Source organism: Argopecten irradians, chromosome 1, assembly GCF_041381155.1.
Source record: "Argopecten irradians isolate NY chromosome 1, Ai_NY, whole genome shotgun sequence".
NCBI classification, from domain to species: Eukaryota; Metazoa; Mollusca; class Bivalvia; order Pectinida; family Pectinidae; genus Argopecten; species Argopecten irradians.
In genome coordinates, this window is record NC_091134.1 from 4,534,516 (window position 1) to 4,552,707 (window position 18,192).

General features: G+C 37.3%; 1 protein-coding gene across 1 annotated transcript; it reads right to left on the minus strand.

Moving 5' to 3' along the window:
* Positions 1-4,662: 4,662 nt before the first annotated feature.
* On the minus strand, positions 4,663-6,637 carry LOC138309354 (uncharacterized). The gene is made up of 4 exons (XM_069250537.1): positions 6,511-6,637; positions 6,113-6,175; positions 5,445-5,546; positions 4,663-5,063 (listed from the first exon to the last, which is right to left on the minus strand). The coding sequence occupies exons 1-4, from the start codon at positions 6,559-6,561 to the stop codon at positions 4,848-4,850; spliced, it is 432 nt and encodes a 143-aa protein (XP_069106638.1). The 5' UTR covers positions 6,562-6,637; the 3' UTR covers positions 4,663-4,847.
* Between the last annotated feature and the right edge of the window lie 11,555 nt (positions 6,638-18,192).

Sequence of the window (18,192 nt, forward strand, 5' to 3'; positions counted from 1 at the left end):
TACTCTGATATTCCTGAGTACGAGGAGTGTTTCAAAAATGGCTGAAAATGTGATCAATGGAGCATAACACAGGTAAACATCTTCTTCATAACACAGGTAAACATCTTCTTCATAACACAGGTAAACATCTTCTTCATAACACAGGTAAACATCTTCTTCATAACCTGACTGACCTCACTACAATGCACATTGCTTTATAATGCATTTATTACAATATATACGCAATATGACTGAGAGCAGAGATTGAAATTAGGCCTTCACATAAGGTAGGTTGGTAATCGGCAAAAAACAGACAGATGTCCACGGTAAAGTGTGTGACATTTAAGGGTAAGTGATGAAGTCTCATATGTCTTTTTGTAGATGGGTAGCTAAATTTAAGACTGGGTAGCAGAAGCTTAGAGATGTTGCTTGTCCAGGTCGTCCTGTAACAATACAACAAATTTAAAGAACATCATTGAAAAAGCAGTAATATGCTGAAAAATTATGTGCGATACACAGTGAGGGATTTAGATCGATGGGCGAACTTGTCTTTTGCGCGAGTTCGTGGAGATGGATACCCCCACAGACGCAAAAAATACCTTCTGCAAAATGTATCCAAAAATTAACTAAAAAAGCTTTCGACAATTTAGTAACTGATGATGAGACAGGGATTGACTATTTTGAACCAAAACGGAAATGTTACAACAAAATGTGGACAACCAAAACTGCAAGACGCCCAATAATTGCCAATCGACAACACACGATCAAGAAAGTCTTCTAGGTATTTTTCTTCGATAATATGGGTCCAATTATGCCAATACCTGTACCAAAGGGCAGAACGGTCACATCCACATTCTACATGAAAAAAAATGATGGCTTCATTCAAGAGAAGTCGTCCCAAAACAGGACGTGGGTACTTTTAATTGACTTATAGCCAGACAATCACGCCTCGTGTGCTCGCAAACGCATGTGTCACGGTTGTACCCGAGACGGTTTGATTGGTAGCCGGCAATCAGTCATGTTGTCTGTATCAACTAAGTAGGATTTTAATATGTGTGCAAGAATATGACCTTCAGTGGGATGTCTGCAGTACGTATGCCGAAATGGAAAATTGTAACACTTAACACTTAAGTAATAAATTGTTACCAGATTAGACATACAGTTGATATGAATCCAAACCAACAGAAAGATACATATTCATGGCGCTTTAACAGGCGATGTTTTATTTATCTTGCTTCCGGATGAGCTTCGTGTCATTTGTATGTCCAGTCTGGTAACAGTTTATTGCTAAGAGATTATCATTCCGTATCCTCATTATCCAGACCATTATATGGAATAGCAAATAATGATATACCGCCGTCTATCACGGTGGATCACCGGCGTTTAATACAACGTAAATGTTAAGAACACGTGCACTTTATCCATTCAATTGAAGATAATAAAAGTTTTAAAGATTTATATGTCTGTAGACGTTGTATGAATTATTTGTGTATGTGATTCCGTTCATCGACAGACGAGGAAAAAAAATATTTTACCTTTTTGGTAAATCACTATATTTCATTTTTTTAAATACACTATTGATGCAACTCTTTGAAAGCTATGCTTTCCGGCTTTATATCATGCAAAGCGTCCAGCAGGAAGGAAGTATAAGTTTTAAAGATGATACTGGGCACCATTAAAGTTAGTTAAAGTTATCAGTAAAAAGTCATTGTGGCGATTCTATGACCATTGTAATTTACCCTGTCTATCAAGGGGATTGATTTATCAGAGAGAAAATTACATAGATCATTAGAAACATTACCTTAATACTTAAGTCACAAAAACGCGCACACCGATTAAACAAGAGATAAAGTAAACATGATTTTCGTTATTATTTCTGATGCTACTGTTGTTTGTTATTATCTTGTGTTATCGCCGTAGCTGTTGATGGCGGAGGCGGTTATGGTAGTGGAGATGATGGTAGTGATAATGTAGATGTCGAAGGTGGTGGTGGTAGTGATGATGGTGGTGGTGGTGATGGTGGTGGTGGTGGTGGTGATGATGGTGGTGGTGGTGGTGGTGGTGGTGATGGTGGTGGTGGTGATGGTGGTGATGATGGTGGTGGTGGTGATGATGGTGGTGGTGGTGGTGGTGGTGGTGGTGGTGGTGGTGATGGTGGTGGTGGTGGTGGTGGTGTGTGGTGGTGTGTGTGGTGGTGGTGATGATGGTGGTGGTGATGATGGTGGTGGTGATGGTGGTGGTGGTGGTGGTGTGGTGGTGGGGGTGGTGTGGTGGTGGTGGTGATGGTGGTGGTGTGGTGTGGTGGTGATGGTGGTGGTGGTGTGATGGTGGTGATGATGGTGGTGGTGTGATGATGGTGGTGATGATGGTGGTGGTGGTGGTGGTGGTGGTGGTGGTGGTGATGGTGGTGGTGTGATGATGATGGTGGTGGTGATGGTGGTGGTGATGATGGTGGTGGTGGTGGTGGTGGTGGTGGTGGTGGTGGTGGTGGTGATGGTGGTGGTGGTGGTGGTGGTGGTGGTGGTGGTGGTGATGATGGTGGTGGTGGTGGTGGTGGTGATGGTGGTGGTGATGATGGTGGTGGTGGTGGTGGTGGTGGTGGTGGTGATGGTGGTGGTGGTGGTGGTGGTGGTGGTGATGATGGTGGTGGTGATGGTGGTGGTGATGATGGTGGAGGCAATGATTTTGACGTTGGTAGTGGTAGTGATGATAATGACGTTATGGAAACCAGATAATTAACGCGTTAAAACGAGATAACAAACGCGTTAAAACGAAATAACTATCTCGCTAAAACGAGATAACTAACGTGTTTTAACGAGATAACTATCTCGTTAAAACGAGAAACAGAATAATTAAAAGAAAGCGTTAAAACGAGGTAACTTTCTCGTTTAAAATGAGATAACTAACGTGTTAAATCGTTATAACGAGATAGCAAACGCGTTAAAACGAGATGACTACATTATGTCGTTAAAACGAGCTAATTAACGCGTTAAAACGAGATAACTTACGCGTTATAACGCAATAATTATCTCGTTAAAACGAGATAATTAACGCGTTAAAACGAGATAATTAACGCGTTAAAACGAGATAACTAACGCGTGAAAACGAAATAATTATTTTTTTAAAACGAGATAATTAACGCGTTAAAACGAGATAACTAACGAGTGAAAATGAAATAACTATTTCTTTAAAACGAGATTAGTATCTTGTTAAACGAAAAAACGAATAATTAAAGCGTTAAAACGAGGTAACTAACGCGTTGAATCGTTAAAACGAGATAGCAAACTCGTTAAAACGAGATAACTAACGCGCTAAAACGAGATAACTATCGCGTTAAAACAAACTAATTAACGCGTTAAAACAAGATAACTTTCGCGTTATAACGAGATAAACATCTCGTTAAAACGAGATAACTAATGCGTTAAAACGAAACAACCATCTCGTTAAAACGAGAAAACTAAAGCGTTATAACGTGATGATTTACGCGTTTTATTAAGATAATTATCTGTTTTGACGAGAAAGGTGTTTCATTTTATTTTTCAAATTGACACTGATAGGTTTTCGTAGATTACCGTTTGCATGCTAACAGTAGTTATAACGACAGCAGTAAATCTTTCCATGTAGACAGATATCGTACCTGTATTCATTATCACCTCAATCGGCTGTTCTATATCGTAAATTTACTTTTTTCCGATCACCACCTTTGATTGAGAGAGACATTTCTTGGTGCGGAAATCTGATCAAAGCCTAATTGCTCTAATGCTATAAATTATATGTATACGGATTTACCGAGTTTCTGCTCATTAATGTGGCGATGAGCGGAGGCCGTGACTAAAGTGTTAGTTCTACTACATACACTTTCTATGTTAAGGTCGTTATTTAAAGTTGCCATAGCCTTGGAACCAGTGTACTAATTTGTCCTGGAAATGTATGGCGTCAGCAACACGTGCTCCACACGTTCTGTTTTATAACAGTGCGATGAGGTTAATTGTCATTAGTAGAACGGAACGCAGTCTAGCAGTCAAGCAAAACATTTGATTAGTGCCAGATAAGAGATTTCTTGGAAGTTCGTGTAGACTTGAAAACGCCCTATTTGGTATTGATAACCTAGAAAAATCTTGCAAAAAATGCAAAAAACTTTTTCATTTTAAAATTCGATATTAGATTCAGTTTTCTATTTTTCGTGTAAATAATGCCTCAAAATTATTATCTAATATAATAATTGATTACCCAACTAATGCAAATTTATTTTTATATGCAGGCGTATGACCAAACGACAAGAACCAGGAACTAACCTACGGATAGGTAAACGTTCTGTGTTACCATGACAACATTCGTCATACAACGCTGGGTCAAAACGGTGACAGATTACCACGTCAACAAAGAACCACCCCATGACAACAGAAGGCATACTTATAGGCATTTTAAAGATCTGTGGTGTGGAAATATCACAAAAAGATTTCTTAGGATATATGATGGAGCCTGCCGATTACCAATGAAACTACTTATTACGTTTCTTTTATTATCTATCATCCCTCATCTATGTACGCCAGTGTTCCTAAATATAGATGGAAAAGTGAAAACGTACTGGCACGACAAACGTGAAAATTTTCCTTTCAAAGTTAACAACAACTCAGACTATTTACATGTACTTTGTACAAAAAGGAAGAGAAATAACTAACATTATCAGCGTTTCACATCTTTCATTTTTGTATTTTGTTTAATCAACAGTTTTTTAAAAGATTTGTCTCGCCACATCAAAGATACTTTTAGATACTATCAAGTGCCACCGACGAGAATAGTTCCGTAGGGGTGCGTAATGATAATATAGTATTGATATATTACGTTTTCATGAGACTGTCATTTGTTTACTCTTCAAACGGGGTGGTGGTGGTGGGTACCATAAACGGTTTTGGGGTTGTCGTGCGTCCATGAGGGTAGGTGACTGTCGTCTGCTGCGCGGGGTTATCCACATTGAAGAGATTGTGATGACGGCACATAATGTCTATTAGGATACTGTGTTTTAACATGTCTTCAGGACTCAAAGAATCCTCGCCTCCGTCGATCAATTTGATCATTTTCATCTGAGAAGATATAAAAAAACATGATATTAAACATGGTCATGGTAAAATGCTACCCTGTTAGCCAATCAAAACATGTTTAAGTACATATCACTTTATCATAAACGGAATATCATTCCACGACTGTGTTGTTTATTTGACAATGTGGAGGTAAAGCGGAAATCAACTTCACACAAAACCGAATAGTCATTAAAACCTCTTGGACACTAAGCTACGAAACTGTCAACTCGAAATTTATTACCGATATCAAATGCGATAAAACAAATAAATGTGGATCCGCAGATGCAATGTCGGTCAGTAGGCGATATCAATAAAATATTGAATATTACAATATTAAAATTGTGTTCACTGTTTCACTGACAAATATTGGAAGAAGGATCCTACCTCTACTGCCTCCAGTCCGAGAGGTGTGTGCACTCTGGATTTATCATCATCCCCTAGGCTCATAAAGTAACAATTGGAATGTGTTCGTCCGACCATGTAATGCTGAAAGAAATAACAAGTGGTAAGACACATTGAAACAAAAAGGTAAACAAATCGATTGAAGGTCTAGGACAAAACAAAAACAAACAAACAACACAATCGGCAAAACATAAGACAGAAAATTGTCAAGATCGATGACGATGGTGATGGTTGTGGTGGTGATAGTGGTGGTAGTGGTGAAGAAGAGGAAATCGTTACTTTGGTCATTAGAGACCTTATTTCAAATGGTGACATAATAGTATCAATTAACGAATTAGAGTAAACCAATGGTCGAGCGGAATGTTACACAAAACTCACAAGAATTATTGTTGAAAGTGAAAGGTTCAAATGTCAATTTTGGTAAAAAGGGGATTAATTGAAATACAGTGTAGTTACATTTGTGCTTATAAAAGACGAAAAAGAAAACTTGCCATCAGTGATTTTTTGATAGCTTACATTGAAGACATCTGTCACGTAAATTATCTTTAAGTACATTACGAAAACGTAAATTTAAACTTTCGCGTTATAAATGGGATTAAGTGGGAAGATTTATAAATCTAACATCTATTGACGTATTAAAATTTACCTACCGATATGGGATCGTAATGGAACATAAACGTCGATTGTTCATGGGTTTCATGGTGTCCAAACAGCTGAAAATAAAAAAGCAACAACAATGGCGTAAAAATACTTGATGTTCGCATGAATAAATATGGTTTTGTAAGTTTTAAAATGACTGAAGTACCTCGGGGACGCAAATCAGAGATGAAGAGCTATACATTAGTATGCATTGTAAAAGAGTTCCAGACAATTTAACCACATGACAGCCCTATTCCCATATAAGTCTCAACATTCTTTGGACATTATTTAAGATCGACTTCAGACCTGCAAGTCACTAAGCATTGTAACAACCCTATTTTCCCCACATAAATACATTGACAATACATGAGTTAGAGAGCTTCCATGTCATTAATTATCATGAGCATACCTGAGCAGATACACAAGCCACCAAGCCTACGAGACAAACCAGTTTCAACATGTTGACTCTCTATACTGTCGGAAGTATGATGGCCACATATGTCGTATGGTCTCTTATCTATTACCTCGGAAGGTCGGGGTTTCTTATCTATGGAATTACTAAACCTAATTCAGGGACAACACGTACATTAATAGTATCTTCGGGTGATTTTGTAACGAGTTATTCCCAGTGAGAATTGTTAACGATCATTAAAGTCATCACATAAATGATCGGGTGTCTATTTGTTGTTAGTTTATGTACTCGGTGTTGTTTCCAATGGGGTTTCCAGCTAGCGGGAACAGCAGGTACCAGTTCTAACAGTGCAGCATGACGAGGAGTGGGGAAATCGTTATAGCACACGTTAAGATTTACGGAATAACACACCTTAAGGGTTCCTGTAAACTGCAATTCATTCCAAGTTTAAAAAGGACAATCCAGATCATTTTACCTTTAAACAGAGATTAATTGCAGAGATAAGGCTTCTTTCATTGCAGCAGGCAGCTATTTAATCCTTCATTCGTCCATCTTAGATATCCTCTATCCCGGGAACGAAAAAATAGTATCATCTACATAAAGAAATGCTAAATATCCATAATTTCACTTCGGGTATGTATAGATATAGTAATACAAATATCGATTTTTTATTGGTTAATACAAGGAATTGTTAAAAGGTGGTATTCCCCCGAGGCCGAAGAAATATCACCTTTCAAAGGTTTAACAATTTTTAGTATTAACCTACAAAAAGTCAATTATTGTTTTGTTATATGAAATGATGCCACTTTAAAAAAACCAAAGTTGAATGAAGCATAATAATCATAGTTTAAAAAAAAGGAAATTAAGAAAATATTCAACCACGTATTTTCAGTAGTTACTTTTAGCATTTCTGATAAGCTTCTTCACAATATACGTAATCTTAGAACACATGGCAATGTTGTCTGCCATGTTTGCTTCTATTATGGCTATTGCCCGATGATCGGCAATGCTCTTTTTTGATTGGTCAAAAATGTAGTAGAGACAGGGAATTCCCGGTGTCTTTTTATAGTCAAGTTACCGTATTTGTAATGTCAACCTCTGAACAGGTGTTCATTGGTCTCAGGGTGACATTGCATTTTGTCAAGGCCTGTCTGGGCGGTCCAGACCAATCAGAAAACGGTAAAACTCACGGTCATATAACCAAACGTTTTGACACTTCATTTTTGATTGACTAAGTCTAACATTAAGACAGATTTTGAGTCTGTTTCATGCACAGGGACATGGCACGATTATTTTTAACTAACAGTAAACATATATAAAAAAAATCGTGTCGGGTCTCTGTGGTTTCATAATCCTGAGGTCAGGGCTCGGCACCATAAAACTATTCTGAGACAATTATTTTCATGATTTTACATAGATTTTAGTAAAATATCTGTCTAAGAAAATGTTATGGTGCCGAGCCATGGTAACCATTCATATATATATATATATATATATATATATATATATATATATATATATTATGCTATGTCCTCGATTGATAGATAAAATACCTTCAGTACTGTTGTACCATATGCGTACACCTTATATAAAATCGATTTCATTACTGACCTGTAAACGTAAATCTGTAATTATCTATCACAATTCCCTGAACATGTCTAACACGTGTGTCATTAGTCAGATATTCACCATGTCGTGTATGGCCGAAGTTAATCCATCTATAGATCATTTCCGATGACCAATCAATGTAATTAATGGCCGTTATGGTAGGGGTATATTGATCAGTAAAGTAATGTTTTCGAGTGCCACTTACATTGTATATGTTTTAATTAGTGAAACAAAAATCCAAACTGTTTTGTTGAACAAATTGCGAATTCTCATAGTATAAGGCTCATAATTTCTTCCCTATGAGTACATAAGGAAACATTAACATAGCTTGAACTCTCCTTTCGGTTATGCTATATCCCTTTAGCATTCAATCCGGCCAAATCCGGCCGTAATTTGTTCAATCCGGCCAAATCCGGCCGTAATTTGTTCAATCCGGCCAAATCCGGCCGTACGGCCTGGTGTGAGAGTTGCTACTTTTGTTGCTTAGTAACGACTAAAAATTAATCATAATACAAACCAACTATATTACAAACAAATACATACATACTCCTCTTTGTGTCAGTGTTTTTATTTCCCCACGATGTTTCAATTTTTTAAGTTATTTTTTAAAAAATATTGCCGGAGTTGTTTATCGACGTCTCCATAACGACAATGGCGGACAATGAAAATTAAAGTGATTTTCAGTTGACGGATTCAGGGACAAAATGTTCGTAAAATATGAGGAAACTAACAAAAAAAGAAGGAGAAATTCTTGGTTTTAATCAACAATGACAAATCAGAAAGTGATGTCAGTAAATACAGCGATAGACTAGTGAGCAGGACTTCGACAGGGAAGGAGGTGATGATGTTGACCCAGTTTGGTACACGTGACCGCAGAAATGGTCTTTGGATTTGAATCAATTTTTGTCCCGATTTCTCATAACTTCTAAATATAATGTTATAGGATATTTCAAAGTTATTTCACTCATTTATTTTATGAATCAATACTGATACAAAAGCCGGTGTAACGTTGCAAATGGACCCCCATTGAAAACTGACCTTGGGTCATTTTTCAACGTTGAAAAATGACCCCGAAAGCCGTTGAAAACTGAACTTTAAACGCACTTTTTACACCGACCCGGTGAAAATAGACCCCGTTGAAAAGTGACCCCATAAGAACTTGTTTTTACACAACAACACGACACCACAACACCATGAAACCACACAGCATCACACAGCACATCAACACACCAACAACACAACAACACTACACAACACCACACAACAACACATCACACTACACAACAACGCATCACACTAAACACAACATCACACATCACACAACCACACTTGTCCAAGGCAACATTACACAACAACACAACATCACAACAAAACATCACACAACACAACAACACACACCACAACCACGCAACAACAATACAACAACATCCAACAACAACACAACACAACACAACACAACATCACACAACACAACATCACACAACACAACATCACACAACACAACATCACACAACACAACATCACACAACACAACATCACACAACACAACGTAACACAACAGCACATCATACAACATAACACAACAACACATCACACAAACACGCAACAACAATACAACACCACCCAACAACAACACACAGCAACATAACAAGCCTCACAACACAACATAGCATAACAACAAAACATCACACAACAACACATAACACAACACACAACACAACCACAACACACAACCACGCAACAACAATACAACACCATCCAAAAACAACACAACACAATAAAACACAACAACACAACACACGACAACATAACATCACACAACATAACACAACACAAAATCGCACAACAAAACATCACATAACAACACATCACACAACACAACAACACAAAACACAACCAAACCACAACGCACAACACAACAACAATACAACACCACCCAAAAACAACACAACACAATAATACACAACAAAACAACAATACACAACAACACAACACCTAACAACAACACAACATAACGCAACAACACTTCACAAAAACATCATCAAACATCACATTACACAAACACGGAACAACAACACAACACACAACAACACAAAACACAGCCGCACAGCATACAACAACACACAACACATCATTAACACACAACACAATAACATTACACAACCACACGTAACAACACAACACAACACACAACGACTCAACATCACACAACACAACATAACACAACATAACACAACACAAAATCACACAACAAAACATTACACAACAACACATCACACAATACAACAACACACAACAACACAATACAAACACAGCCACACAGCATACAACAACACACAACACAACACAACAACGCACCAATAACACACAACAAAATAACATTACACAACCACACATAACAACACAACACAACAACAAACAACATAACCACACAACACCACGCAACAACACACAACAACACCACGCAACAAACAACACGCAACACAAAAACACACAACCACAAAACAACACAATTACACAACACAACCATACGCAGAACACAACATAACTGATCCATACGCAGATCTACATGTATATATAATACATGTATTCTTGTATTGCCGGGAATGAATTAGAGCGAATATACGTACCCGGCCTACTATACCTTTCGGCCGGACACCATTTTCTGTCAAAAAGTCTTTTGAGCTACAATATAGCTAGGAATAAAGTATATATTACTGAATAACAATTAAGATCTGAATACCTGCCCACCAAAAATGATCTATGTCTGACAATGGAAAGAGGGATCTTTTCCCTGCTTTTCAAACTTTTTCAAACACACTACAATTTATCGCTATAGTACTTTCTAAGAAAAGACAAACTTCAACAATGAAATCTAAGATGGCGGCCCGTTGGCCATCTTGTTTACCAATCAGTCCTGAAAGGCATTATGCATCAGTCCTAAAAGGTACTATCGAACCTATGCATGGAATTTGAGAAAGATCCCTTCAGTACTTTTTAGTGGTAACAAACTTTAACTATCAAAAAATTGGCCGCCTGTCGGCCATCTTGTTGCCCGATCCGTCCCAAAATGCAATATGCACAACTAGGGTCCTAGTAGAACCTGTATATGAAATTTGAGAAAGATCCCTTCAGCACGTTTTGAGAAATAGTGGTAACAAACTTTAACTATCAAAATCCAAGATGGCCGCCTGTCGGCCATCTTGTTGCCCGATCCGTCCCAAAATGCACTTTGCACAACTAGGGTCCTAGTAGAACCTGTATATGAAATTTGAGAAAGATCCCTTCAGTACTTTTTGAGAAATAGCGGTAACAAACTTTAACTATCAAAATCCAAGATGGCCGCCTGTCGGCCATCTTGTTGCCCGATCCGTCCCAAAATGCAATATGCACAACTAGGGTCCTAGTAGAACCTGTATATGAAATTTGAGAAAGATCCCTTCAGCACGTTTTGAGAAATAGTGGTAACAAACTTTAACTATCAAAATCCAAGATGGCCGCCTGTCGGCCATCTTGTTGCCCGATCCGTCCCAAAATGCACTTTGCACAATTAGGTCCTAGGGGAACCTACATATGAAATTTGAGAAAGATCTCTTCAGTACTTTTTGAGAAATAGCGGTAACAAACTTTAACTATCAAAATTCAAGATGGCCGCCTGTCGGCCATCTTGTTGCCCGATCCGTCCCAAAATGCACTTTGCACAACTAGGGTCCTAGTAGAACCTGTATATGAAATTTGAGAAAGATCCCTTCAGTACTTTTTGAGAAATAGCGGTAACAAACTTTAACTATCAAAATCCAAGATGGCCGCCTGTCGGCCATCTTGTTGCCCGATCCGTCCCAAAATGCAATATGCACAACTAGGGTCCTAGTAGAACCTGTATATGAAATTTGAGAAAGATCCCTTCAGCACGTTTTGAGAAATAGTGGTAACAAACTTTAACTATCAAAATCCAAGATGGCCGCCTGTCGGCCATCTTGTTGCCCGATCCGTCCCAAAATGCACTTTGCACAATTAGGTCCTAGGGGAACCTACATATGAAATTTGAGAAAGATCTCTTCAGTACTTTTTGAGAAATAGCGGTAACAAACTTTAACTATCAAAATCCAAGATGGCCGCCTGTCGGCCATCTTGTTGCCCGATCCGTCCCAAAATGCAATATGCACAACTAGGGTCCTAGTAGAACCTGTATATGGAAATTTGAGAAAGATCCCTTCAGCACTTTTTGAGAAATAGCGGTAACAAACTTTAACTATCAAAATCCAAGATGGCCGCCTGTCGGCCATCTTGTTGACCGATCGGTCCCAAAATGCAATATGCACAACTAGGGTCCTAGGGGAACCTACATATGAAATTTGAGAAAGATCTCTTCAGTACTTTCTGAAAAATAGCGGTAACAAGAATTGTTAACGGACGGACGGACGGAAGGACGGAAGGACGGACGGACGACGGACCACGGACGAAAGACGATTTGAATAGCCCACCATCTGATGATGGTGGGCTAAAAAATCATTAAGAAACAAATGGATAATATCCCATAATTATAGTTTTGTAACACTATCCACTAGTACTAGGAAGTGAACACCACATAGTACAAACTTTGCATGCAGTTGATAACAACAATTCCTTTTTATTTCCTACGTTACCTCAGTGTTATATAGCCATTTCCTCAGTTTGAGAACAATTAAATTAACATTATCTACACGGACGGACAAAATGACTATAGAAAAATATGAATGTTTTGTAGTGACGTATTCTCCATGATAAACATACAAGCACCTAAAATATTTAAATGAGGTATTTGTTACGCTGATAACAATACCAAATTTCAATTCAAATCACGGTAATTACGTAATTTTAATGGCGATAACATAATTCGAGAATCATGTTTGTGCAACAGCTATATATGTGAATGTACTAGGGTCGTTTTTCAAAAGACTATCCGTTGATAGTTTGCCAAGGTCATTTATCAACGGTCATTTTTCAACAGACCTGCCGTTAAGAATTAACCCTAGGCACTGTCAATTTTCAACGGCATGTTCAATTTTCAATTGCATTCGGGGTCCGTTTTCAACGTTGAAAACTGACCCGAAGTCAACGGAGGTCCATTTTCAACGTTACACCGGCATACAAAACGAAAGTAACAGGACCGGGCCCACGATGGCGTCCCACGACACACGATGTACCTGACAGCAGCAGAGCTAGCGTTGTCTATGAAGAATGTTAATTAAATATCTTAATATTACCAGAATACAGACAAGCACTATGAAGTTTCATTCGCTTGATCTTAATTCATGAAATGTGTTTTACTGATTAATACGTTTACTATCATAAAACGGCTACTTGGTCGAGATGACCCGTTACGTGCTACGATGCTTTCAAGGTAAGCACTATGTCTAATCACAGGTGTTCGTTTCTAATATAAGTATAAGTATAATACTGGGTCAAGGTCTATAACTCGGCCGGCCATATAACACTACCCAATTTCAGAAAAAGTATGATTATTATCCAACCGTATATGATATAATAATAGAAATACTCTCAATCGACAGCCAAATAATTTATCTTTTAATTTGGTATATGATACAATATATATCATGCCGTATAAATGTCACTAGGTATCCAGAAACATCGGAAAACAGCCAGATTTCAACTGGTCGGACACTGTGGTGTCCTCCGATAAACACGCTAGGGCTCTAATGGGTAGTTCAAAAAACCACTGCATGTCAACACTTCAGCTTCATAGGAATTAAAGTTTGGTAAAAAAACAAACTTACCGGTATGTTAGTGTTTATCTATGTACCATCCATTTGCGCAATGCAGCCTTTTGAAATTTCCGATTGAAAAAATGTGTGTCTCTAGCCGTCATGTTGATATGTGTGTAGTACATTTGTTTTCTCGGCGTTGATTGGTCAATTAATTTTCGAGAGCCAATCAACGCATGTTTAAACATGTATGCATTACGTTGTATCATATACCAATATAAAGATACCAATTATCTGGCTAGTCGATATGAAATAAAGCCAATTTGGGTGACAGATAAATTGGTAATAATTACTTTTTCTCATAATTTTTATTGTTAACTTCATTAATGTAACAATTTTTATATTTAAAGAAATGACATTATTTTCGAACCAACAATGTAAATACTTATACATTATTGTTTATTAGGCCCCGCGAACCAACACTGTGGTCTAATGTCCACCATCGCGAACGGCACAAAATAACTATGTAATTTGTCTACTGTAAAACCAGACATTTACAGAAAAAATGTAAAGTGATTTACTGTGATTTTTGGCAAATTTTTGTACAAATCTCCACAGGTCGGGATAAACCAGGTAGACGGAATGATTACCTACAAATTGATAATTGTTGTAACAAATATTTTAACATTACAAACTTTAAACACTGTTATGATGATTAATTGTCTCACTTCAGAATTGATGTAATATTACATTGGATTGTGAAATACAAAACATTTGTGGCATTATTTCAGGAATTGTGCCAAAAATGCTTACAAAGAAATTTACTGAATATTAATTGATTCAATAGTTTTACAATGCCCAATTTATATGATTTATTAAAAACTGCCAATTTACGGCGTTTAAATTTTGAAAAAATAAAAATGATAAAACCAAAGATAACAACATTTTAAAATGTTGAAAATATTTTCTTATTTTTTTTTATTTGATAAAAAAGGCAGAGATTTTTTTCAAAACTTTGTAATCTTTAAACGCACCCCCGGATAACAACTTTAATATATAACCATTGCACCACGTTAAATATGGCGTGATTTATAGGGTTTGAGAAAAAATTACAATTTAATATGACATATTTTGTCAAATCTGTCAGAAATGATTTATCCTGCATTTACTAAAATATTTTTCGATATTTCATAATTATGAAATCCATCTTTTTCATAAGCAACCGCTTTACGTGTTATGGATAATTTAAATGTTAATAGCAATCACCATGAATTATGTAAGAAAAAACACAGGCTAGTTTTACAACACTTTATGAAGAACTTACTTGTATTTGCATGTACATATTATGCAAAAAAACATTGTAATGTCAATTAGCGTATATCAATTGTCAGTTTACTTCATATGGTTACATACGTATTGATATTAAATGCTACAAGGATTATAATCACAAAAATTTAGTCGGAAAATTACGGATTTGTATTTAAGTATTGAAAGATTCCCCTTAATTTTACACAAAAAACTTCCTGTTAAAGGTTAACTAACATTTTTAATGAGCCTGTAAATTAATTTAATGGATTTAGGTTCGGCCGTTAAAGATCAATATGAATACAATTTGGGTGACAGATAAATTGAATATTTTCGTCTTGATTTTCATTTTAATTTCATTAATGCCAACATTTTGAATTTAAAGTTTAATTATTTCGAATACAAATCCTATGTAATGATAGGCTACTATATAGCTTTGTTTATTGTTTACTGGCGGCCATGTTTGTTTACATGGTTTGTATTCCTACACAGAGACCTCATCACTGTAAATTGCAGACATACTACCATATACTACAATTTGGTATACTAGTGATATATAGGCGAATGCAACATGGAATGTAAATATATTAATAACGTAGTGCTTTATGACAAACAATTGCGGATACCTCAAAGCGAATACGATAACGTGCACTTCCGTGAGGGTCCCAATTGGTAAAATTGTCCAGCAATGCAGATATAGAACAAATAATTACGAATATCGGAAGTATTGCGATTGTTACGATATTGATAGAACGGTTGTGTTGTGCATGTGGGGCATCTGAATTGCAGTGGTACTAAGAAGCACGTTGGAGCCTTTCGGTATCTTTTCTTCACAATAAACACGACTTCAACACAAAGGAGCAGGCAGTTTAATTAAGATGCAAGATGGCCGACAGTATCGGTCGCCCGACATATCTGTTCTCATGTAATGTAAAGAAAATGCCTATTTCTGATCAATTTTTGACATCAGAATCCATTGATAAGGACTGTTAATTAGCCAACAAAACGCCCAAGGAAGTATGGAAACAGATTTTTCTTCGGATAGTGGAAATAGAAGCGGATTTCGGAATTACGATCATTCCGGCCAAGGTACTGTGAACTCTCCTCCCACCAATGAATTTAACACATTGGCACAGCCCCTCAGTCCTATGCCTAACCAGCATATTGAAAAACTTGATAGTAGAACTATTTCGATCTCCCTAAAGATGAACACATTTCAAAAATGTCGGAAAAAGTAGGACAAAATGAAAGTATAATGACATGGTATCGCCATACATTGTTACAAAGAGCAGGGTCGATTCCGTCCTTACCGAAAGGAAGACGTGCCCTCAGAAAAACAACCAACAAAAGCACAATTTCGTCCAAATATGCGAAAGACGGATATTTCAAAGCGAATACGATAACGGATTCTCTCTCGTGAGGTTTCCAATCGGTGAAATTGTCTAGCAATGCGGATATGTAACAAAAATTACGAATAATTGATAATGCAATGCGCAAGTGTAGCGGAAAAAACGCTTGTTTTGCGAATACGATAACGGATGCTCTCCCGTAAGGGGTACAATCGGTGAAATGGCGAACATTGCGGATATGTAACAAACAATTACGAATGTTTAGCACATATATTGAGGTTTTTTTGAAAATAATTTTTTAACAATATTTTAACAAAGACTACATTTGCCTATATTGAGGATACGAATCGGAAGTGTTGCGATTGTTGGGGGAACATTTTGGATATATTGAGAATGGATTTTGGCATATACATTGCGGTCATAACACAAGCGCTCGGGCCTTTCGGTATCACTATACACATCAACACCAGCAGCAGCAGCATGTCAAAGGAGCAGAAGGAGTAGAGGTAGAATAATGCTGTTGATGCAAAATAGTAGGCCGTATCTCACAACGTATCTCTTCCATATACAGCCAAGACCCGGTCTGCTCCTGACTCAAATCAAATCCGTCCAGAGTTGTCGCAAGATCACTCACTCCAACCGTTAAAGATATTGCTGTCGATGAGAATGAAATGAATGTCGTTTCTGATCCTGGTGATGCCACCGATGGACCGGATACACTTCTTATTGGAAAGGAAAGGATGAAAAGTGCAAAGAGGACATGAACAGTAAGAAAGTCTTATAGAAAGAGAAAGGGTGGGAGCTGAAAGCCTCTTTTTAATATCTGCAAGTCAGATGCATGGTGGTTATACCTGATATGAGAAGCTTTCAGTATTTAAACAAGTAATACTGCTCATCAAGGTACTCTTTCACTATGAACTCACACACTTCTGATAACTTGCTGTGCGGCGTTATCTTGAGTCTCCAGGGTCATATGATTCACAATTTTTGTAAAGGACCTTAAGACCTTTCCATCTATGAAGAGTATTTGATTCTACCAGTTCCAGAATTTCAGAAGGAGATTTTTAAGTTTTAACCTATTTGACCCCTTTTTGCCCCGCTCCTAAGGCCCTTGGGGGTCAGTCATGGAAAATGGAAAAAATTGTAAATAGGATTCAATGTTCATCTAATAGGGATAATTCTGACAACATTTGACTGATTTCCTATTAAAATGTCCAAATAATTATCAAAACTGTCATCTGTGAGTGAAGAAGAAGATTTTTTTGAAATTTAAGTCAATTTTATCACTTTTGGCCCCTTCCACAGCCCCCTGGTGGTGGGGGTCATATAGTTTATAACTTTGGCTGGCCTTATGCTTTAGAAGGTTTCTGCAAAAATTCATTGAAATCACTTTAACGGTTTTGGAAAAGAAGTAAAAAATGAACATGTAAATATTTTACGGACGCACGACTCCTCATGACGACGGACAAAAGGTGATTTGAATAAGTGACCTGAAATACTTGATAAGCTTTTATGTCTAGACACTCAACCGTGTTCACAAATTATACATAACTTTTATACAAATTAATCGACATCAGTATTTTAGGTAAACCGCAAGTGTGACCCCAGGAAACAAAAGGATGCGAACCACATGGGAACTTACAGCAATTCCTTCTTCTGTTGGAATGGACTTTACGGGATTCGGTCCTCGTATGGTCTTATGCAACGATGAG

Excerpts from the sequence above, each read along its gene's own strand:
- LOC138309354 (XM_069250537.1), bottom strand. The coding sequence starts at position 6,561 with ATGTTGAAACTGGTTTGTCTCGTAGGCTTGGTGGCTTGTGTATCTGCT. Across the intron at positions 5,547-6,112 it reads TCCATTACGATCCCATATCG|CATTACATGGTCGGACGAAC; the intron begins GTAGGTAAATTT and ends TATTTCTTTCAG. Across the intron at positions 5,064-5,444 it reads TCGGACTGGAGGCAGTAGAG|ATGAAAATGATCAAATTGAT; the intron begins GTAGGATCCTTC and ends ATATCTTCTCAG.